Source organism: Neolamprologus multifasciatus, chromosome 13 (genome assembly GCF_963576455.1).
Source record: "Neolamprologus multifasciatus chromosome 13, fNeoMul1.2, whole genome shotgun sequence".
In the NCBI taxonomy this organism is placed as follows: domain Eukaryota; kingdom Metazoa; phylum Chordata; class Actinopteri; order Cichliformes; family Cichlidae; genus Neolamprologus; species Neolamprologus multifasciatus.
Window position 1 is genome coordinate 24,832,746 of NC_140451.1, and position 23,372 is coordinate 24,856,117.

At 40.7% G+C, this 23,372-nt stretch overlaps 1 protein-coding gene across 1 annotated transcript in view; it reads right to left on the minus strand.

Moving 5' to 3' along the window:
- Positions 1-1,677: 1,677 nt before the first annotated feature.
- Positions 1,678-23,372, minus strand: part of lrpprc (leucine-rich pentatricopeptide repeat containing) — a 57,718-nt gene continuing 36,023 nt past the window's right edge. The window contains exons 26-38 of the mRNA XM_085183579.1: positions 20,887-20,955; positions 20,671-20,761; positions 19,975-20,117; positions 17,859-17,982; positions 16,358-16,484; positions 12,849-12,937; positions 12,564-12,768; positions 10,586-10,713; positions 10,371-10,486; positions 6,022-6,096; positions 5,252-5,336; positions 4,061-4,203; positions 1,678-1,948 (exon numbers count right to left, since the gene is read on the minus strand). Coding sequence (XP_085039705.1) covers positions 1,883-1,948; positions 4,061-4,203; positions 5,252-5,336; positions 6,022-6,096; positions 10,371-10,486; positions 10,586-10,713; positions 12,564-12,768; positions 12,849-12,937; positions 16,358-16,484; positions 17,859-17,982; positions 19,975-20,117; positions 20,671-20,761; positions 20,887-20,955 — 1,461 coding nt within the window. The 3' untranslated portion in view covers positions 1,678-1,882. The remainder of the gene's footprint in view (positions 1,949-4,060; positions 4,204-5,251; positions 5,337-6,021; positions 6,097-10,370; positions 10,487-10,585; positions 10,714-12,563; positions 12,769-12,848; positions 12,938-16,357; positions 16,485-17,858; positions 17,983-19,974; positions 20,118-20,670; positions 20,762-20,886; positions 20,956-23,372) is intronic.

Sequence of the window (23,372 nt, forward strand, 5' to 3'; positions counted from 1 at the left end):
TCTGCGTGTTTATGTTTGGTTTGTGCACTCATCCTCAGCCTTCACATTCACTTACACGATGGAGTTCACTGGAGCTCTGCAGCAGCTTGAAAATTAAACTGGTAGTGTGATTTTTCTTTCTTTTTTTGTGTGTATCCTTCGCATCACGGCTATTTTGGCAACACACAATGCTCCTTTATTAGGGGGATATTAAGTTTATATATCACCATAACTTAGAAAACATGCTGGTTTAAATCAGAAGTTCCTTCTTCTGTGCCTTAATTTGTTTTCCAAATGAGCTCCGCTGACCTCAACAAACCCGCAATCTTCTTGGGGAAAAACCAGTGAGTGTTATCTAAGACCTGGCTCTGAGAGGGCTGCGGGCATTGCATTACATGAATATCTAGGGAATATCCGAGGCCAGCACAGAGTTCAATGTCGAGTAGAGGAGAGCTGCAGAGAGCTGGGGTTAGACAGCATAAGGTCATCTATCAGTCAAGCAAAATGTCTCCCAGATCAGATCAATGGCTACATGTCTTGCATGAAAATGTATCTACACATGCAGGAGCTTTCTGAGAAGACTGTGTAGGATGGCGTGTTTGAGCCTATTTTATTGTTTCATGGCTTCAAGACTGTCACAGGTACAGTAATTGTGGGGTTGCCAATCACTTGAACAAAAAAAGGAAGAAAAAATAGCAGGTCAGGACCCCAGTATTTGCCCTTGACCTTGCACAAGCTGGTTGTTATTGATACCTTTGTAATATTTTTCTAGAAAAGCACTACATAAATACATTTTACTTAGAGTATGTACATGAAGTATGCATGAAGCTTTCTTCACAGATGACAATGAAAGTCTAAATTTTCTCTATGCTCACTCAAAATTCAGACTTACAGACCTGGACCTGCTAGATTTCTGAATTCACAAACATATGGTAGCTAATTATGTGCGATGGGAAAACCTGGAGCCTTCAGTGCACAAACACTGAAAATATAGTATGTAAGCCACACCTTAAACTTAAGACCAAAAAAAGCATTTCAGTGTTTGAAATATAATTTTAATATTGCAAAAACAGTCAAACATACATTAATATAATTGTGAGCTTCAACACTTCTTTGAAAAGGACCTTTAATAACATAAATTTCCAAATTGTGTTGGTTTCTAGCCTGCCGCTGGAAATGACCTTACATAAAAAAGGAGGAAAAAGCCCACCATTAGATTAATTATGACCTTTGACTCAAAATTAGTCATATATCCATCCATTCAACTCATTTCTTCAGCTTCACATTGTTGCTTGGGTATATAGATTATAATGTACAAAACCTATTCACTCATGTGCATTTGTATGTTTTTACACATGCTTTAAAACAGGTATTACATTTAATTATGTGTTTAACTTGTGCAGAGGCCCTCAAAAAGTTCAAGTCAGAAACTTGAGCGTTGGTGATGTAATGCTCATGCAACACATGACTCCAGTGATTTTGGAGATCCACCTGAAACATGATGAAGAATTTATAGGTTTTTTGGCTATAACTTAATTCTGTAAAGTAAAAGATGCAGTACTTTGAAAAGTGTTGTTCTTGAGTAAATGCATTTTGTCCCCTGAGCTGCACCCGATTAAGACATAAAACATCACCCAAGGTGGGCTGGGTATTTTGAAAATATTTTTTTTGAAATTGCACAAAAACCTCACGCACTCGATCTGGGTTCCTACCATCGTTTATTAGCATAAATACTTCTGTACATTCGCAACATGTTCAACAATATTGATATCGCAGTGGACAGAATCAGCATCCAAAAGTTACAACACTCAACATTTCAGATTGAACAACTCATATAAAAAAAGAAAGAAAGGAAGAAAACTATGGGTTTTGCAATGAGGTATGAGGAGAGGATGATTAATCTTTATTCCTCCGCTGTCGCCTGGGCTTTGGCAGCTCTCAGCTTGTCTGCATAAAACTTAAAGGACTCCTGCAAAGAGAAAGCAAAGGCAGACCATTCAGCAACAAACATCCCAACACCTGCTCACCTGCTGCAGCCTTACACCGTAAGGCGTGTTTTGTATCTCGCCTCTTTCTTAAAGTAAGCGGCACTGGAGCCCTCCTGGGTCCGTCTAAATAGTCTCCAGTCTCCAACCAGGTTGTCTCGTTTCATCTTTAAATCCCCATTAATACACAAATAAAGGATTTGTAGCACATTCCCCAAACACGCACTTCCGTTCTTTGCCTCTGTTCCTGGCTAATTAATCAGTGTTTTGATCCAGACAAAGTGTTGTGGTGGGTGTTTTTGGGAGGGGGAGAAGGTGAGAGCTTTTCTGCAGATTACGCCAGCTCCTTACAGTGTACGTTTGCTTATTAATGTAGTAATTAATGCCGATAAATCGCCGTGCTCACTACAGAGAGGGAGAGGGAGATCCTGGCACGCGTTTCAAACAGTTTCGAGGGGGTCAGAGCACCCTAATTAAAAATATCTTATTTCCTCTAAAGGTTTGTCCACATGTTGGCTTATTTGGCTACATTCTGACAAAGTTCAAAGCATTTAGAAATAAAAAGAAATAAAACTGAAACATTTCTTTTTGGAAACAGGCTGCCGGAAAATGCAAACCTCTATACATTTGGAGAGGATGAAGACCAGCGTCGGGAGCTGCGCTTTTATTTGTAGAAACTTCTCAACGCCGTGACTCTTCACCTTTCCCTCTCCTTGCAACTCTCCTCCTTCTACTCTGTTTATAAAATCCAGCAATCACTTAACTACCCTGGTGTTCAGTAAATAATGTAAGAGCTTCTCTACCTTCATCCCCTCTTTCTCCTTCTATCTTCGTACTGCAGGTGAGTGATGTGAAGGTAAGGCTCCGGCCTATACCTGCCTCAAGGGGACAGCGCATCAAAAGTGCTGTGGCTGAGAGGCCTCTGTGTGTGTGTGTGTGTGTGTGTCCTCTGCTAAAAATAGACCCACATCAGCTTAAAAAAATGTTCATCGTGCTGAAATGCTCAAAAACACTATGAACCCAAAAAGAAGAGTGGCTATTGCAGTGACACCATCTCCCTTACACAACTCCGTGACTCTGGGGCGCCATTTCTTACTCTCTCTCTCTCACACACTCACACACACACACAACACACACTCACACTAATGGCTTCAGGAGGCTTGCTGCAGGCCTGGGCATGCTGAAGTATACCGAGCGGGCATACTGCTCCTTCATATTAGTATGGCACACAGAGACCACAGCACACATTAGGACACCAGCACAACAAGTGCTAGCACTGGTTAGGAGCTGTGAGGTGCAGCAGGCCAAACAGAGCATCTCAAGAGAGGAAACAGAACGCGGTGACGGCATAAACTGTTAATGCAATTCTAACTCATATCCCTGAATTAAAGATGGCAGTCTGCACTTCAATGACAGCTTTAGTGTGTGGTTTAAAATCCACTGTGGTGATGTACAGAGGCCAAACATAAGGAAAAAGTCATGTTTAAAGAAAACTTGCCAACTGGAGCATCATTGTCAATTCTTTCTTGAGAGGTTAATTCACTGCTTAGTTAAAATTTGTGTTCACCCTAAAATGAAAGGCAGAAATGCATCATAAATTCCGTTTTAGGTTTATTTCTAGTTGTAGTGAACTATGCTTTCCATGTTTCCTGGTAACACAAACCAAAATGTTGATAATATGAATGCAGTTGCTCATAATTCCTTCCACAGGTCCAGATTGTCATTTGTGGAGGTCTGATGCAAACTCAACAAATTCACCTCTAACCCAAAAATCAATTGTCCAACTAATTGCCATGTTTAAGGGTATTTATATTTCTTGCTTTAAAAAAAAACAACTTTTTCCTTTACGTCAGAGTTTGAAATGTACAACAGTGTGGAGTACACAAAAGCTTCACAACTGAATTTTCTGAATGAAGGAAGAGCAACTTTTCTCCTGCAGTTTTTCTGCTTTTGTATCTATGGTTCATTTTATTTAATCAAACCTCTAAAATGTTAAAACACAAACACATTTGCATCCGAGTGTTTGCTCAAAGCATCTCCTGTGTGTGTGTGTGTGTGTGTGTGTGTGTGTGAGAGAGAGAGAGAGGGAGACTTACGGGGGGCTCGGGGAAGGGCACCGTCTCTCCTGCTTCGCGGTAAAGCACAGCCAGACGTTTGAGTGACAGCTCGTCTACAACTATCCCCTCCTTCTGCATCTGCTCATGCAAAGCCTTGGCTGCTGGTAACTCCTTATCCAGAACTGCCAGATGAAAGTGGGGAGTGGGAGGGAGAAAGTCAACAAATGAGACAAGAAACATGTCTTATTTGAATTTAGATATTTAGAGAAAACTGACAGTGTGGTGGGATAATCATGTTATTTTCCCGGCAATTTATTGGTGCCAAGAAATGTGATTTTTAAATGCAGCTGCTATCTGTGCATTTCCATTTTTTTCCTTTTTTCTTGGCAGCGTGACACTTTCTTTTTATTACTTGTGTTTGTTGGTTCAATGGAGGAGGTGGAAAAAGGGAACATAGGGGAAGAAATAGGCAAGGAGTCACTGGCACCGTGGAAAATATATTCTCAAGGTGCAAATTAAAAACAGCTAGACAGGAAAATAAGGCTTTATAGACATTAAAAATGATGACAAGAAAAAAAAATATTAAAGGGTCAGTAACTTTCATTTTTAGGGAGACAAACCTGAAACAACTGCACACAAATATCTGTGGTTGTGTGCAGCCAAAAGGGAAGGTCACAAAGGTGAAAAAAATGAGAGTGAAAGGAAAAAAGAAAAGCCCTCAAAGAGAAAAAAAGAAAAAGTACACAGATGGGACAAAGAACGGAGGCGAGCAGAGCATCACTAATTGCTTCCCCTATGGCTGCCTTGACCGACCAGCGAGCTAATGCTAATTAAATAGTCATGTCTTCTCATCTCTGGTGTGACAAGGTACGGAAGAAGGGGGGACTGGTGGGTGAGAAGGTGAAGTGAAAGCAAAGAGAGGAGGATAAAAAAGAAAAACTGAGGACAAGAAAATGTAGACAGGAGCAAAAAGGTGGAGAGAGGGGGGGAAAAGCTGAGTGGTGGAACGTGTTGAGATTAGCACGCTAGGCTAGCCAGGACAGCTAACTCATTAGAGGACATGTGTTCTAACCCCTGAACGCTTTCCTACACACACACCCTGAGCTTGACCTGATGCATTGTTAATGGGTCTGTTAATGTTGACTTAGCTGCAGTCCAGTGAACCGCATGCTGCACTACCAGACCCGTTCAGCTCTTCTGTAAGAACGAATGCCTGTTTATGCATCTTACCGTGACATTTCATCAGGTATGGGTACAGCAGTTCTTTCTCCGCAAAGTCTGGAATCAAGCTGAGCAGGTTCTTGATCTTACCCACCTAAACACAAACACATTACACATGCAAGGACGCGCATGTAAGGAGTTGAACTGTGATTCATATCCCGATAACAAAATAGAAATTAAAATATGCTCCAACAAAATGGGTAAAAATAATAATTCTGTTCAAAAGTGAGTGTGCTTTTAAACATGGAACAGACTGCAGACGCTCAGGTTCCTAATTCCATGTGTGGCTATTTGAACTAAGTCACATTAAGGAATATTTTGCCTCTCTGACATTTCAGACTTCATTCAGAAAGACAAAAATCAATGTAGATGCATTTCTGTGTACTCAACTTCACCAAGGTGAGTACACAGGCACAACTCAGGGGATGCTCAGGCAACCTAGTACATCCCAGTACCTTCAGAAATTGACATTTGTGATTATTAAGTGGTGAGAAGTGGACTTCCAGGGGAAAATCCACACATATCAAGATATGCGAAAGGTCCAGAGGTCCACAGAGAGGCCTACTTGAAGGGGATTGTGGCCAAATGTAAACATTAATAGGGTCAAAAAAATTAAAATCTTTAGACTAGATTTAGAGATCTGAGACATCAGGATTACAGCAGTCACTTGAAAGGAGAAGTGTAGTTAAATATCATAGAGGTTGCATTTTGATTAGTCCATAATTAAGGAAACCCACTTGGTCACAAATAATGTGTTCACGAATGATAGAATTTCTTACCTGCCCAGGTGTCTGAGCCTTTTGGGTTACAAAGGACAGCAGCACTTCCTTCTGTTCAGCCAAAGCATTGCAACGCTGCATTAGGACAAAAGAGACAAAAAAAAGAGAGAGAAAGAAATAAGAGCTTAAGTGTGATAGTCGACAGCTGATCCTCTCGACTCTTTCTGAAGTCAAGAAGACACTTCAGTCTTCTTTTTAAATAGGTACAGTATATAAACACACACACGCACACTCCAGCACACCCAAGCATTCGTATAAACATTCGCACACTCAGGGTTACACTCAGGTTAAAGGATAATTATGAATCTAATAACTACTCATTTCTTTATGACCTTAATAGGTACAGAGCTTCACAAAAAGCATAATTATCGCCAAGTCCAACTAAAGGCCATGTCTGTTACTCAGTGGAAACATCAGTACGGTCATAGCGTGACTGCTTCCTGTGCAGCTTGGACTGGAGCGATTTACACTGATGAGCTGATGACAGGAATTCAAAACAGAAGTGAAAAAGTTTCAGGCCGATTCCGGCAAATAATTCGCCACAAACAGGCGTCTTAACTCTTTATCTTTTAGGAGTAACCCTAGCGGTTGAAGAAGTCAGACAATTTGTGTTTGGTTGATTATTTCTGTTGTAACAAAGCTTTGTGACGTTAAATCTTATACCACTGGAAAGCCTGCTCATGAAAGAGTGCTGAACATAACCACATTGGCTGACTTTGACAAATACTGGTTGAAGTGTGCGACCAAGGCTGTTGTGGCTGTGTATGGTTCTTCCATTTCTATTTAAAAAACATAAATACATTGAGAAACGATTCTAATGTTTGTCAAATCGCATCTTTAGTTATCTATAGCGTGTTAAAACTCGTCATTAATGGTACAGGGAGGTCACCTTTATGGGGGACACACTTAAAGTTGCTCTTTTTAAAGAACTGTCAGAGAAATTGGTAAACTGGATGTTAGATTTTGACTTCCTATTACACTGAAAAACAGCATACCCCCCCCCCCCCCCCAGTAACTGACATGTTTCTGTCACTGGTCAGTTAACGACTGCTTATTGTGAAAACACACTAACATACATATGATATACTCTGTGGGTGTGTGAAGAAGATTGCCTTTCTGTGACTGAGTGAGTCTCTCGGCTGAGCTGCGTTGAGCTCCGATTACTAGCCAGTCGTAAACTGACACGTTTCCCTCCTCTGCTCCGCGCAGAATTAAAAGCGGATGGCCTGCAAGGCTATTAACACGCAGCTTCACACACAGACACGGAGCAGCCTGCCTTCTTCTGGAGTCACTAAGTGCAGAATAGCTTTAGTACAATCAGGCAATTAGACTACCACTATGCTACTTCACTTTTTGAAGCAACTTTGCTCCATGCTCTCATTCGCTCTCCTGTATTTTTTGCCCTCCCTTGCCACTCCAAACAGTCCCAGTGGTAAAGCCGCAGCTGAACAGACCCACCTTCTCCTTTGCTGCTCACACACACTGCCTAAAAGCTCTGGATACCTGGGGAATTCTTCCTCTTTTTCCTCAGTGACCTCTCCCAGCGCAGTTATAGACGAGACTGTAACGCACACACCTCACAGCTTCTTTCTCGCTCCTTAATGACTTCATCCCTCTCGCTCCCCATCGACCTCACCTCCATCTCTCCTGATAGACTTGTCATCATTATAGTGTGCTTGCCTGCATAAAAGCTTTTCAGAGTTGTGGTCCTGCTTCACTTATGGGATGGAGGAGTTGGGAAGCTACCCTGCAGTGACCCTGGAAGAGCAGCTTGGAGGGGAGAGTCAGGAAAACGAGAGGGACAAACCACAGCGTGTAGCTCAACCTCGGTCACATGTGAGACTAAACTCAAACTTTAACAACAGGACGGCACATGTTACCATGAGACATTCTTGTAATTTTGGTAGGTTTATCGTATTTAAAGTAACATCTCACAGATATTTACCACAGCACCTTACGGTTTTTCCGAGTTTACAGCAAAACTATAATCTTGAGATCAAATAAGCTATACAAGCAATCATTCACCCCCACCAGACTTCAAAAAGGGACACTATCATTATCAGTGTTGCCTTTAAAGTTTAAAGTGACTTTAAATTTGCAGTTTTCAGTCTTATAATTAGTTTTAAAAAGTTTAAATATGTGGAAAATTTGATCCACCCTAGTAAGCGCCTTGCAGTTCTGATGCATCTTTTAATTCTTCTGGACGGTTAAAGTGAAGCTGATGTTTAATCGTTTTATTCAGGGGGTACAGATGAGGATCATTTTGATGGTACTTTGATATTTTTCCTAATCACGTTCCCCTTAGTGCCAGACTCTTACTTCAAAAATTAAAGGTGAGATTACTTTCTAAGGCTCTGCAATAGCGTCTTATCCAACCGATTTTCTGAGATTGCCCCCTATTATCGTCAGGTCCACTGCAACATGAAAAATACAGTAAGGAAAATATGTGGTAAAAGCAAGAATGTTACCATTTAATGCATTGCTTTCTTATATCAGTCTGAGGACGTCACTGTTCAATTGCACTCTTACTTTTTAAGCCATCCTGTACCATTTTATTTGGTTTTTTTATGCAATTTAAACTTAACTACTTTTTCCAATTGACTTTATGTGTTTGTCTTTAATATTGTTTGTTTACAAATTTCTCCTTTTACTGATCCATTTCTTAGCATATACATGTGTTTATCGTGTTTTCTTGGTTTGTATTAGACTTGTTTTTAACCTGTTCTGTGTATTTTTGTATACTTGCATTGTTAATCCATCTGCCAGAGCTGAAAAGCACTTTGGGTCAAATCCTGTTGTTTTTAAAAGGCGCTATATAGATAAAGGTGATTTGAGTCATCTGCATTTGTGTGGGGATTCATCAGTGCACAAAGACTAGTGACTTCTTTAAAAGCCATATTAATTGTCAACATTTGGGAGCAACTTATGCTGCTGTGCAGACAAAATTTTTCAGAGAAGGCCTATTTTAGACTTCATTTGTCTCTTGATTTGATCTTTTACTTAACAGGGAAGCAGTGTAAAGGTGAAACCAGTGTCTCATTGATTTAATTTTGTGTTAATGCTACAGTTTTTTTTAAATTTAGTTTTTTTTTTTTAAGGATTTGCAAGATTCCTGGATCAAACCAAGGAGGAGACGCAGCCTCCCAGGTCCTTCCATGCAGAGCTACCTGGTGTGGAGTCCCATTGCGAATGAGGGACCATTATTGTCCCAAGAGATGCACTGAACTTGGGCAAATAATTATTTTGTACATTGCAGGCCTTCGATTCTTCATTTCTGTCTCTCTTATTTTGCACCATGCTCTCCATCCATCTCCTGTCTCTCACCCATCTAGCTGCTACATATTTATATCCCCAGGCTCAATGCAAAGTCATTGAGCTGTAATATACGAACTGTTGAATAAGTGAAAGAGTAGGAGGCAAATTTCAGACCACAAGACTCAGTGGTGGAAAGCGGGCAAGCTTTTCCTGACATCAACGCAAGGTTGGATAAATAAGTGAACGAATGTGGCAGGAGAACCTCTCCAACAACACTGGGGTCTGACAACTGGATGAAAGCAACTGGGAGTTGTGATGGACTAAATTCACTACAAGGTCCCTTGTTGATATTTTCTCCCCTCTTTTGGCAGATTTTAATTACTTTGATATCATAATTTAAAATGTAAAAGCACAGAGCAGTCAAATGGAGAAGCGCTCACTGGGACAGAAACACCCCATATGATTTAAAATTTATCTAAAGTGGTCACAAAAAAAAAATATATATATCGAAGAACATCACTTAGTATGTGCATTTTGCTCCAATTCCAAGCTGAATGAACAGAACTCAGCAGGGCTTAAATAGTACCTTAACTTGGCCATAAGAAACAGTTAAGTTTTCATTTTCACAGCAGATTCTTTCATTTCTATTTTTGCACATTCTTTTGTAACAGTCACACATTTGAATTTACTCAGGACAACCCACTGTGTTCCTCTTGTAAGACATTCAGCATCATTCAAGTCACTCTTATCTTCAAATCAAGGTTATTGAGAGCGTGCACAGTGAGAAGCACAGTGAGAAGCACACAGACTCCTTCACGCCATGATTAAATTGTGATGAAGTAACGTGAGAAAAGTAATGTATCCATGTATGAAAGGTAGCTAATTTCCAGTATTCTAGCGCATCTCAACCACTGAAGGCTACAACCAAGCCAGAGGAGATAAATAACCTGAATCTAACATACCTTTGGACAACACTTGGCTAAAAGTATACTTCTGACACTTCAAACCAGAATGTCTTGGCTTTTAGCCTATGAGCTATTATTCTCACACACACACACACACACACACACACACACACACACACACACACTTACAGCCAGCATGAATTTGGCATCCTCCACTTTGTCCATATCCAGCAGCTGGAGGAAGAGGTCTGAAGCTGGTCTGTAGCAGGCAAAGTGGTTGGCTAGCCGCTCGGCCATAGCACTCACTATAGAACGACATGTTGTGTTGGTAAAGGATTATTGAGCACCACTCAGTTTAAATCAGTTACTTTGATTGTGGCCTTCTATTTCTGCTTATGTCTTACACTTGTCCATGGCATGGTCATTCCCAGCTTCCAGAACCTTTCTAAAGACGAAGGACATGCTGGGGTTTGTGCTGTCTGGACTGGTGTAGATTCCCTCCAGCAACTCTACTGCAGACGACACATCATCACTGCAGAGGGAGACGGATACAAATTTTCTGTTATATTCACTCACCTGCCATTTTATAAGGTATATCTTTCTAAACGTTCATTAATGCTAATATGTAATCGTCCTATGGCATGGCATTAACACAATGCATTAAGGCATATAGGCATGGATGAGATGACCTGCTGAAGTTCATTCTGGTTTATTGAAACTGGACAACGTGAAGACTGGGAAAAAAAAAAAACCTAAAAAACAAACAAAACAAAAAGTTGATGACAGGGTCAAAGTTTGGCTTAAACAACATGGAAAGGATGGATCCATCCCACCTTGTATCAGCAGCTCAGGCTGCTGCTGCCGGTGTAATGGTGTGGGACTTTCAGGCTTGTTAGTGCTCTAGTCTTGCATTTATAAGTCACCAGTGAGAGCGGATATATGGTTTATTATTGTGATGAGCTTAAGACTAAAAATATGGAGTTGGAAATTCGCGTAAAACTCGAAAGTAATGCAACACTTCAAACCTCACAATGTGATTTAAGTTGTCCAAGTTCAACTTTGAAACAAGCAGGTTCCTTGTTTAAAAGTTGGACTTGTTACACACCCAACCACCACCAAACCTCCACACCTGATTTTGTCCTCAAAAAAGATCAGGTTTCATTCTGAATTCGCACCAACTTATTATGCGTAAACTGCAACATGCATAAACCTCCAATACAGCTGTTTTTAAAGAGATCAAGAATGGGATAAAGTGGCCGATAAAACGACAACAAAACCAAAACAAACAAAAACTCCAAAATGCCATTTTTGGACTTTAAATATATCAAAATATGTAATATTAAAATTATATTAGTTTTACTTTTTGTGCCTCCCTCTGAGTGCACACTCCTTCTCCCGCCTATTCTGTGAAATGTTTTTCTGCTGAGGTTGCCACAACCACACAAAGCCTGCATACCACAGCATTACAAACCTAAAACAACTCAAACTGGCAACCCAGCTACACTACTAACACTTTATGCTCCCTGCTCACCCCCTGCCGTCACCAGTCGTGATGAATATTTAACTTCCAGGGTGTGTGTGTATATATATATAAGTGTGAGTGTCTGGAGGTGGGGGAACATATCTACGCTGATTGTTGCGACTGGGACCGTCTGAATAATTCAGCAAAGGGCCCCTCTAAATGTGGTGCCCCGCTTTCCGGGACCGCTTGCTTTTCCGCCGCTGCTCTTAACCAGTCAGCTTGACTCAGATACAAAGGGGAAGCATGTGTCAGGGAGGCTCAGAGCGCAGCTCCCACAGGTCAGAGTTCAAGCTGACAGATCCGCGCTACGATGGCCAATCAGGCGTGAGACCGCCTTGCTGTTCTTCACTTCTCGCTGTCCCTCTGAGATGGCGCGGGGATGCCTCTGTTCGAGCTGGCGCACAGCTCTAATGCACAAGTGGCACAATGAAACTTTGATGCACAATGCATTTTATTATTTTTGCTCTGCAGTTTGAGAAGAGACAAAGGAGGAACGGAGGACGGCTCTTTTCATGACATTAAAAGGAACCCATGAATAATCCTATTATGCCCGTGTTTCCCATTTGTACTTAACGCCCTGGCAGCCCTGTAAGCTTTTACTTTAACAGTGTGTCAGCCTGGATCTTGCCACACTCTCCTGTGGGGTAGTGCATTAAACTGTTTATATCCAACAGTGCTTACGAAATGGCATAAAAGACTCACTCGACTGCGTTGAAACATTTTGCTCATGCAACCTATCTTCAGTCATCTTTTTCCTGCTAAATGTCAGTACATTTCATTACATGTTGGGGAATGTCTGAAAAGCTGTACATGCTGTGAACCTAACAGGTCCACTGACAAATCTCCACATATAAACTTACTTTTTGATGTGTGCCAGGGCAGTGTTGTTGACAAACACCATGCTGGACAAGTTGGGGCTTGTACCAAGTCTCTTTATTAGTGATTCCACATCCTGGATCCCCTCCACGTTGCCGTGACTACCCAGAGCCTGAACCAGCCTGGTGATGGAAAGATGCGAAGGCACATGGTCCAACTGAAGCATAGACTTCAGTCTCTCAAGAGCCTCTGTGGAGGAGTGCAACAAGTGACTGTGTGTACAAAAAACATGTGTTTGTTTGTGTTAAGCATGCATGTCCATTTCTTACCTTTGACCTGGCCTTTCTTGCTTTGTGTGATGATGAGTAAACTGCTGGCAATATCAGTCAGCTTGAAACCTGGCACCCGAGTTTCAGCACTAAGGGAGACAAATAATTCCTTGGTTGACTGTGGTATACTACAGTAATACACAAGAAAAAGACAAACTAGAGAATACGCTAGGAGTGCACCAATACATCAGCCAAAGGGATTGATGATGTTTGTTTGTCTCACATCAATTGTGAGCTACTAAATGTTAAAATAATTTCCAATTTTATATTAGTTACACAAGATGGATAAATACAAGAGTTTACAGATGATAGAGAGACCTCCTGTTATGTATTGCTTGGTGAGGCCAAGCTGAAAGTGGCAGTGTTGGAGATGCTCGTATTTTCAATGCGAGTAACCAGAAAGGATGGGATTAGAAATTAGTATATCAGAGGGACAGCTCAGGTTGAGCAGTTTGGAGACAAAGTTTGAGAAACAAGACTGAGATGGGAGGAAAAGAAGAGGACCACAGAAAAGATTCATGGATGTAGTGAAGGAGGAGATGCAGAGGGGTTGGTGTGACAGAAGGGGATGCTTGGAATAGGCAGCAGGCAGGTTATCCGCTGTGGTTACGCTTAAAGGGAGCCGCTAAAAGAAGACGACAATGAAGAAGAGAATTAAGATTTCATGTTGTTCTTGCACAAAGTTGGAAAGTAATAAACAAAACCAGAAACAACTATCCATTCCAGACAAAGCTGCCTCTGAGATTTTGCCAATTTACAAATATTGTTGTGCCCATTGTAAGAAAAATGTTCTACTAACATTTTATTTATACCTTTTTTGCTAAACTTCAATTTGTCACATATGTAGTTGAGTAAATTATGTAAAAATAAGATAAATGTACAAATCATTGCCACAGTGTTTCTGTTTGGGTTTATTTTTAAAAATATGTGACTCTCATAATGCATCTATTAATATTTCCATTTCTTGATATCAGAAATACATAATATACATGACAGATTTGTTCCATATCTGAACGATGCTGTGGGTCCATTATTTCCAACTTTAAAGCCGATACTGTATCTCTAAAAACACATCTTTATAATCTGCGATAGCCGTGCAACGGTGTCTTCTCCGCCATTATCAGGCATCGCATTTTGAAAAGCGTTAGACTCCATAGAGAGAGAGGGGATAAACGCATGAGCTGAAAGATATATGACAGACAAGACAATAGGAACAAATCTGATTGAAAACAAGTCTGAGCTTCTCTGTGACCTGAAAATAATGCAGACATCAAGCGGTTGATTGATGTTGTCGTATACGTGATGTTCCTTCCTCTGGGAGCTGCTCCCTCTCATCAAATCCTCCTCCTTTCACTCTGCATGTCCATCTAACTTGCTGTCCTTTCCAGCCCTCCTCTTTTTCATTTCTTTGCCACTAAAACCTCAATCAAGCTTGCCTCCTGCCTTTCCCCCCCTTTTTATTATTATACCCCTGCAACCAGATTAATCTGCCCGCTCAATTGAGCATCAGGCTGGCAATCCTTATCACTGCGGCGACACCAGGCCGGGCAGCATCCGGCGGCCACTGTGACAGGGTCACGCCGGAGATTGGAGGAGTAACAGGGTCGGCGACAGATTGCTGCGGAGACTGAGCAGCGGGTCAGAATTATTCTTATCAGGTGGAAGAAAATCTCCAGAAGCTGTCTCCCAACACACACTCTCACCTTCTCCTTCTAGGGATATTGTGCGTCACCCACTTCTTCTTCTCTCTCATCATCACTCTCTCCCAATCCCTTAATCTCACCATAAGTACCCCGCTGCTCAATTCTGTACAGATTACCCAAAAACAAACACACCCACACGCACTGAGAATTAATGCCTATAGCGTCTTCATTATCCCCGTACGTGATTAAATCTAGCCCTCCTCCCCTTGTTCACTCCTCTTTTCCCATTTAGCCCCTTTTATCTCCATCCGTTCCTTTCCATTTCCATTTCTCCCCGACTTTCCTCTCAGCTCATTTCACTTCTCATTAAGAGCGCAGATAAACTAAGCTTTTATCCAGGCAGGGATGCCATAAACCAATTCAAACAGAGACTGGAGATGGGTTATCGCTTGTATTGCCTTGTGCTTGTTGAAACACGGCTCTAAAATTGATATGATTATTTCTCATAATATAAGAGAGTGAACCATGTAGGGAGCTGGAAACAGGGAAGAGACTGATAGTGTAATAGATGTTTTTACATGTTTTTTCTTTCAGCACAAATTAGTAACTGCAGCTCTTCAGTCAGTGTGTGTCATTATGTTATTATCGTAACTCTTTGCTTCTGTGTTTCTCCTCTGCAGAAAGAAAGTGATATAAAGAAAGGGACAAAAGGAGACAGAAAAAAGGGAAAGTTGGAGATTACCTATAAAAGACAAAACAGAGAAGAAGATCAGCCCTGTGCTAAGCTCGCATCTTTAATACCTCTGTCTGTCCATCCATTCGTCTCCAGGCCTAAGCCCTGATATGGCCCACGAATGAAACAACAACACATGATACATTACTAATTGGAAGAAGACTGATGTCCCTGCACAAAGTCACCCGCTTTCCAGAGAACCAAAATTAATCTATATATTCAAGCGTGTGTGTGTGTCTCTCAGGGCTTAGTAAGAACCATTGTCCATATCCAGCAGAACTGAATGTGTTAGCACACAATCAGTTTGTAATCCTCATGTCTACTGAGGAGCTGCAGATTTAGCCTGAGGCGACCTGCTACCACCAGCTGAGGAGTGACAGGAAAAGTAGCAGAGCATTAAACTACATGTTGAATTGTAAGTTTAATACAAACTGCTGTGCTTTCTGTCTGCTTTAGGGGCTGGATATTTCACTTATGTTAAGTCTTCTAAAATATGAACAACTATGGAACTATGGAAAGGGATCTCTTTTGTTTTGCTGTTGTTGATTTTCAAGGAAAAACTAAACACAATTAGTTGGTTATCATACTTAGATATCGGGCAAAAATCTGATTGCCCTTCTAAAACAAAAGCTAAAACCCACTCCTTGTAAATCAAAGCAGATGTATGGAGAGAACTGCATTATGTCACGACAAACTGCTGAACCTGACAGCATTGGAAAACCCTCCTACTGCGTGTTTTAGGGTGTGATCCATTATAAAACTGACAATCCATCATACAAATTCACTTCAAAGCTGACTGTGAGCTGGATGGAGATGAATTCACCAGTGACATTCCTACAGATGCGACTTTAAAATCTGCAATTGAGGCATTGTGTGAGATTACCAACACTTGCATTACACCTACAAATGAAAAGGGTTTTTTTGCATTGTGTGCATGACTGTATGATTTTCATACTAGACATTAAGCCCCTAAACACAGCAGCGTTTACAAGTCCACATAGACTTCTGCACAACCTGAAGTCTTTTTAGCAACCAGGGATGCGTACAAGACAATAAACTGAGACTATAGCAGTAATATTTTAATGCTTTTTTCCAGATGATTTTGGCACAAATCAAGATATTAATGCACTTACATGTCCTTGACTGCCATGGCTTCATCCATAGATCCCTCGGCCAACAGAGCACGAATCAGGTGGTCGTAGGGGGAGGGGCCTAGTGCCACACCTTTTTTGTCAGCTTCCTTTAGCATCCCAAATGCTTCTGCAGGAAGAAAGCAAGAAAAAAGGGAGAGGGGAAAAGTGAGTCATGAGATTGGCTGAGATAACTGAAAAATACAATTTAAGATTATCCTTGTATTAATGGATTGGAACAGCCTAATCTGAACACACAATAGTAAAACATGATGTTACCATTTCTCTCAATATTTATAGGAAAACATGTATTTGCGGTATCTAAAGTAGTTGGAAAAATTATATATTTGTAATTACATACAAACATTGTTTAAAAGGTAATAATAATTTAAGGTGATGTTCTTCAACTGTGGTGAAGGCAGTATGACAAATAAATTCTGACATGCATCTTTCAAAAATCAACCACCTGGCCAGGTGTGTGATGTTTGGATACCTTGAAATTGTCCAAAAGTGTCTGTGACCGCCTTAAAACTTGAACAGTTATTAAACCTGATCCATTCCTATGACAGCAGGCACTTTATTGCGCCTTTAACAGCATCTGTTTCGAACAGTAGTCACCCAAGACTGCTATATGAACTACTTCATTTCAAGTATAATTTGACATTTATTCTTTTCCCCGCTCAATAAATCAGCAGACTTGGCACTCAGTAGATTTCACCAATAGTACAATTTAAAAAAATGCTGGGTCAAGAGGAAAATGCCATGCCTACACAGCATGAATCAGCAGAAAGCAAAATGAAAAGGTGGGCAGATAAAAAAAACCACATGTCAGAAAGTTAGATGCTCAATTTTGGGGAGGAAAAACTTTCTTAGGAAAGAGAATCCCATGTAAGAGTGTAACAGACTGTAATTTATCAAGACGTTAACTGGGGTTGAGTAAAGAAAAACATTTCGATGCTTTTGGAGATAATTTGTTTTGCAGGTGCAATACATACAGTGCTATGAAAAAATACTTACCCCTTCCCGATTTCTGATTTTTTTTTTGCAGATTTCTTAATCGAAGATCAGTCAAAAATAACCAGAGCAAATACAAACTGTAGTTTTTAAATGATGATTTCATTTATTAAGAGGGAAAAAAGGTATCCAGCCCTTTGAGAAAAACCAATCGCCCATTAACCTAATAACTGGTTCTGCTAACTATGGCAGAAACAACTGCAATCCAGCGTTTGCAATAACTGGCAATGAGTCTTTCACATGGTTTTGCAGAAATATTGCAGAACTCTTTGAATATAAAACATTGAAAAAAGATCCTAATGCTATCACCATGAATGATGGGAAAGTAGGAAATTGCCTGATAAACAATTTCTATTCTCTTATATTCTCAAATTCTAGTTTTAAGAGACTGGAATTGGTCATTTTATACACCTCTGATGTTTTAAGTATGGCAAATGTAGTATGTCTCCCCTCTTACAGGAGAACAATAGCAGGACCTCCTGCTGCTTACCTTTGGCCTTGCCCTTCTTACAGAGGGCCAACAGACGGACCTGGTAATCACTAACACTTTCAGTTGCAGTGGGGGTTGTTGCAAACTTGACCTGCTGTGTGGTGGCAGCTTGCTGGTACCAGGTCTAGAAAAACAGCACACAAACACACGTGTAAAACAATGCTTAAACTCAGTCTGATGTCCACAAAATGCAGCTACATCCAAGTATTAAGGTCTGAAACATGTTCAGCTGTGTCCTGGGAAAGAGCTGGTGTGTTTATGTGCATATATGACAGTGCAATAATGCTTGACAGGCAGGGCAAGGTCCCATAATGCTCGGTCACCCATGTAGCAGCAAGGGAAGGGGGTTAAGCTGTATCGGCTGGGGGCAAATTAGGTTTGGCACCCCAGGGGCAAAGGAAAAGTGTGCGTGCTAGAGAATGTGTGTGCTGGAGCGGGTGGTGTCAACTCAAGAGCCCCTGGGGTCACGAAGTTCATCGCTTCAGGCAACGGCAATCACTTTCTGTCTCATCATGCTTCAGGCTGCTTCAGGCGCGCACACCAAGCTCAGGAAAAATGCATAGTGAAGGAATGAAGCAAACAAGAGGAATTTAAGGCTTTAAGACTTCATCTCTTTACTAATTATTGTATTTAATTAGTAAAGAAATAACATTTAATTCTCTCCATTTAATTTCGTTACAGCTGAACACTCATATCGAGCCAAGCATCAAGCGACAACCATATGGTAGCATTTAGTGTCTGGCTAAATTAGTCTGGCATTACAGATTCAGAGACAGATCAAGCTGTAATTCCTTTCACCAGCCAACCGGTCTGATTGACTACACTTCAGATCAGAGCTTCAATCCTGTTTCCTCTGCATGTAATGAACAGGGGCTTAAAGTGGAGCAGAGTAGGGGGGCTGCATGGAGAGCGGCTGATAAGAGTTTTCAGAGGTTGTTTGGGGGGCGTGGGGGGGTTGCTCCTACAATCAGAGTCTGGGGTCAACCTGCTCTTTGGTTAATCGATTCAGTCAGCAACAGTTTTATTCAGACAAAAAAATAAACATGTAGTGTCATCTAAATTTTAAAAAAGCAGTAATTAGACCATTGTGATTTGAATGAGGGAGTGCAACTTTTAAAGCACTTTGCCACATCAGTACAGGACCAGTAATGTACCGAATATTAAATGTAATTATTGTGTTATTACCATGCAATTTTAGGTATAAACCATCAAAGAGGGCTGAGCAAACCTTAGTATTGATTACTATAAAACTAAAAAATAAAATCAACAGTACCGCCTGTTAAACAGTCACAAAAGTGTTAGAATTAAAAAATATTTTAAAGAGAGAATTATAAGATTAAATGAAATTGTCATTCTGATCTCAATTATCAGACTGTTCCACCTGTTTGAACATCAAAACAGAGCTCAGTATCCAAAAGTCCCTGCCAGACTATGAGCTCAATGCTTGACATTTTAGGTGAGCTACACTTAGTGTAGGCTAGAGAAGTGGAATTCTTTCTGACCAATAGGTAACATATAAAAGTTATTATCAAATGAACTTTGGAAGGTTCTGAGATAGCCAGGATTTGATGTCATTTAGAAAGGTCAATAGATTGTCAAGGCTACTGGCGTTGCACAGCAGAGAGAGATTTAATACTGTGTTATGAGCAAACCTGAATGGGCAATATTAAGGCTATGAATGATCTGGCTGAGAGGAAGCATTATATTCAAACCATAAGTGGTCCTGGGACAAAGCCTTGGGGAACGCCTCAATGATTTTTTAATTATTGATTAAACAATGACTTAATATAATATCTCAAAATAGCAACAATCTCACATCATAAAAAATAGCTTTTTAGACAATAAAAATTCCAAAAAAAGGAAATATTACCTGACAGGTAATTACTTCAACTGATTAAATTGACTGCCGTGATTAAAGACTTAATGAACAGGCCCACTATGTTGAGTCTTACCATTGGTGCTACAGGGCTGTATGTTATATTTAATATCACAGCTCTTTCTTCTTGCCTTTGTTATTAGAAAGATGATTGCCATGAGCAGGGAAGGCAAACCTAAAAGCAGACCTGCCAACTGAGCATTATTGGGATTCTCATTTTATTGTAAGCTGGGACTTTACCTCAGGTACCTCGAAAGGGACCTCCTGGCCATTACTCTTCAGGATGTCTGCCAGTAAACGCAGAGTCCTCTCCCTGGGAATGACGTTCTCCTCCTGCATCTTCGTCCACATGGCTTCTGCCTTCTGCCAATTGTTGGTCTCCTCTGAAAGCAACCAGAAACGAAGCAGTGAGAATGAGAAAATGTTTATGATTTGTTATTGGAAGCCATGACACACAGACCTGTGAGCCTGTATAGTCAGCTCACTACCCAACATGCTCAAGAGAGCAATTTCTGACAAAGCGCTCCATGCTGAGAGAAGGCAATCAAAGCACTAATCTGATCAACAGACTGACCCTCAACTATGCTGTAATTTATCAAACACACCAGCTAGTGGTGTGTGCGTGTGTGTGTGTGTAGGGAAGGGTAATGGGTCGACAATCAGCTTTAACACTCCAATCACAAGCGTTATCTGTTCTGCTCTCCAGTGCAGCAATCACACCATGTCTTCTGCTGACTTCTGACTGATCCCATTCTGCTGCACACTCAAGGTCTGGGAATGAGCTCAGGAGGCACACCCAGAGGTGAAAAGTCACAACTAAAGATGAGGTCAGGGAGGGGGGGGGGGGGAGGCAGTTTGTAGGTCAAACCCACAAACACCCACAAACAGAGAAACCAAATAAAAGAGCACACAGACAAATGAAAGGAAAAGACTTACTGCAGAGCCGGAGGAGATAATTGTACATCTCATCTCTGTCGCACTCAAACAGCTTGGCTGTCATGTCCACCATCTGCTCCAAGGCCTCTATCTGTACACACAGACAGAATATATACTTTAACTTTGATTTCTTTTTTCTGCATTTATATTCTTTCCTTCTTCTTCTTTGTGTGGCTTTGGTAATTTTAGGCCTGTGTGTGTGTTTGTGTTACCTACCTGGTTATTTAAAATGCATTTCTCTGCATACCACTGCACGCGTCCAGGCTTTGCCCTCAGCCCAGGAGTCTAGATAAAAGAAAACAGACAAAAGAAATCAGTTGATTCATTGATAAATAGCAGCTTCAGTAAATTGTTCCTCACATGTCTCAGATGTCAAATAACTGGTCAGACGCTGCATAGCAACAAGATATGCTTCAAATTTTATTTTATTTTTTACTTGATCCTGGTTAATAACATCTTCCAACATCAGGCTTATATTTTATCAGTGTCACTATTATTATTACTACAATGTCTGTACTTCATGCCAATTGTGTTTGTTTCTTTACTTCTATATATATTTGCTGCAATTTCCGCTGCCCTTGACCAGGTCTCCCTTAAAGGAATTTTTATCTCTCGAAACTAAAGGACAAATAAAAAAAACATTACTTCACTGTGCACAACATAGGGTGGAAATTAATATAATACAAAATCATTAAAGCATTATCCTTAACATAACACTGATCCACCCGTACCCCAGTATAAAGAGTCCTTAAATATTAGCATTTATTGGTGTAGACTAATCACGAGCAACAAATTTTAAAATTTAAGTGTCTGCTGGCAGGAGGCTTTTTGCGAAAGTGTAAGTGCAGTGGTTTTACAAGCTCATCAATGATGTATTTTCAGTCACTCTATTTCTAAAGATAATGCGTTTGAGAATTAGTTTGGCAGATTATCAATACATAAAAGCTAAAGGGCAAAGAAAACAGAGCTGATATATAATATGTGTTCAGCAGTCGGACACATGTATTTAGCAAAGCTACATCTGAGGAAATTATTTTCATTCTCAATTTCTCTCTTTTCTTTTAATTAGAGCTGACAAATCATTGAGTTTCCCAGTGTAGTGAATATGTCCATTAGAAGTTTGCAAAGTACTTTTTCCACTTTAAATTACTTTTTCAATAATCAGTTATCCAAAACTCAGATTTGACAAATTTGCAGTGCTGTGCAAAGATTTACGGATTTCAGATTTTTGTTCTTAATCCAGTAACAACATAGAAGCATCTAACTGATCTGAAATTTCTTCTGCACTCCAAACATACAGCCAGATTCATAAGAAACATATGTTCCGCTCCACAAAGAAGAGGAAGTCATACAAAATATGCTACTGTATCTCAGAATAACAGTCTGGGAATAAATGAAGGCAGAAAACTCAGAGGCAACCCAAACAAAGAGGATTGTTGAGTGCATTTTAGAGCAATATTGATACAAAAAACTCTCATAGCTAATGTATATCGTGGGGAGCAGGAATAGCAAATGTTTGCCACGAATAAGTTTAAAAACCCAGTGAAGCCACTTACAGTACACGCTACCTTGTAGTAGAGACCATTATCTAGGACTCCACAATGCAACACTGGAACTGCCCTATGTGAACTGTGGAAATACTACAGAAAGACCTCCCACTACACTCTTGAAAATGGCATTAAAAAAAAAGGAACTTCAACAATAAAATTATGATTTCAAATGCAGAGAATCTGACGCCCCGGCAGTTACAGCCAGGAGATTTGCTCAGATTTTTTAGGACGCCAGTGAGATGCAGACAGACAGAGTGTGTGGGCTGTCAATAAAGGCTGACATAGATTGATCTGCAGGCTCATGTAGCTATGATTTAGTCTGATATGAGGAGTGACTAGATGATTATCATGGAATAACAGTGATCAGGATTTCATCTGTCTCCTGGGGGCTTTGATACAATCTGAATAAGACTAGGATTGAGAAACCTCACTCTGCCTGTCTTCCTGGTAATCTGGCTAAGGAAAAAAAGAAAGAAAAAAAAAAGGACACAGACCGATCTGGCAGGAAGTTAATCTGAATGAGGATCAACAGCGCTCAATCCCTGCTGGCCTCTTTGATGGGAGCCCATCATACTGTGAGAGAGGGGAGAGTAAAAGGAAAGACCGGCTTCATCCCTTCCCCTGACTGCCATGCTTTCCTCTTTCAATCCCCACTTCTCTCAATCCCTGCCTCTTCCTCCAAATCTCTCCTGCTCCTCCTCTCCATCCCTCTAGCTGTCCCAGGCAAAGGCATTATGTTCTTACCCAACCAGCCAAAGGGACAAATTAAAATGTGTTGCACTCACTCTCTCTCAGTCTGTCTAATCTTCTTAGAGACTAAGGCCCGGTGCAAGTGCTCCATCTCTTTGCCTCTGATTCCTTTTACTTGGTAAAGTCTTGAGGGCTCAAAGCACCACAACTGCTCACACACACACACACACACACACACACACACGAATATGTTTGGGATTTTGAATCCATCAGGACAAATCTCCCTAATCTGGGCCAAAAACAAAATCCTCAGAAATAAGAAGGCACATAGTTTACACACACGCATGGTTACATGAAAAGAATTCAAGTTCGAAACAGCCCCCAAAAAACAAAAGGTCACTCAGAGATCATGGAAACATGTCAAACAGCTCAAATAAAACTATACTGGAGTCCCTGTTGCCA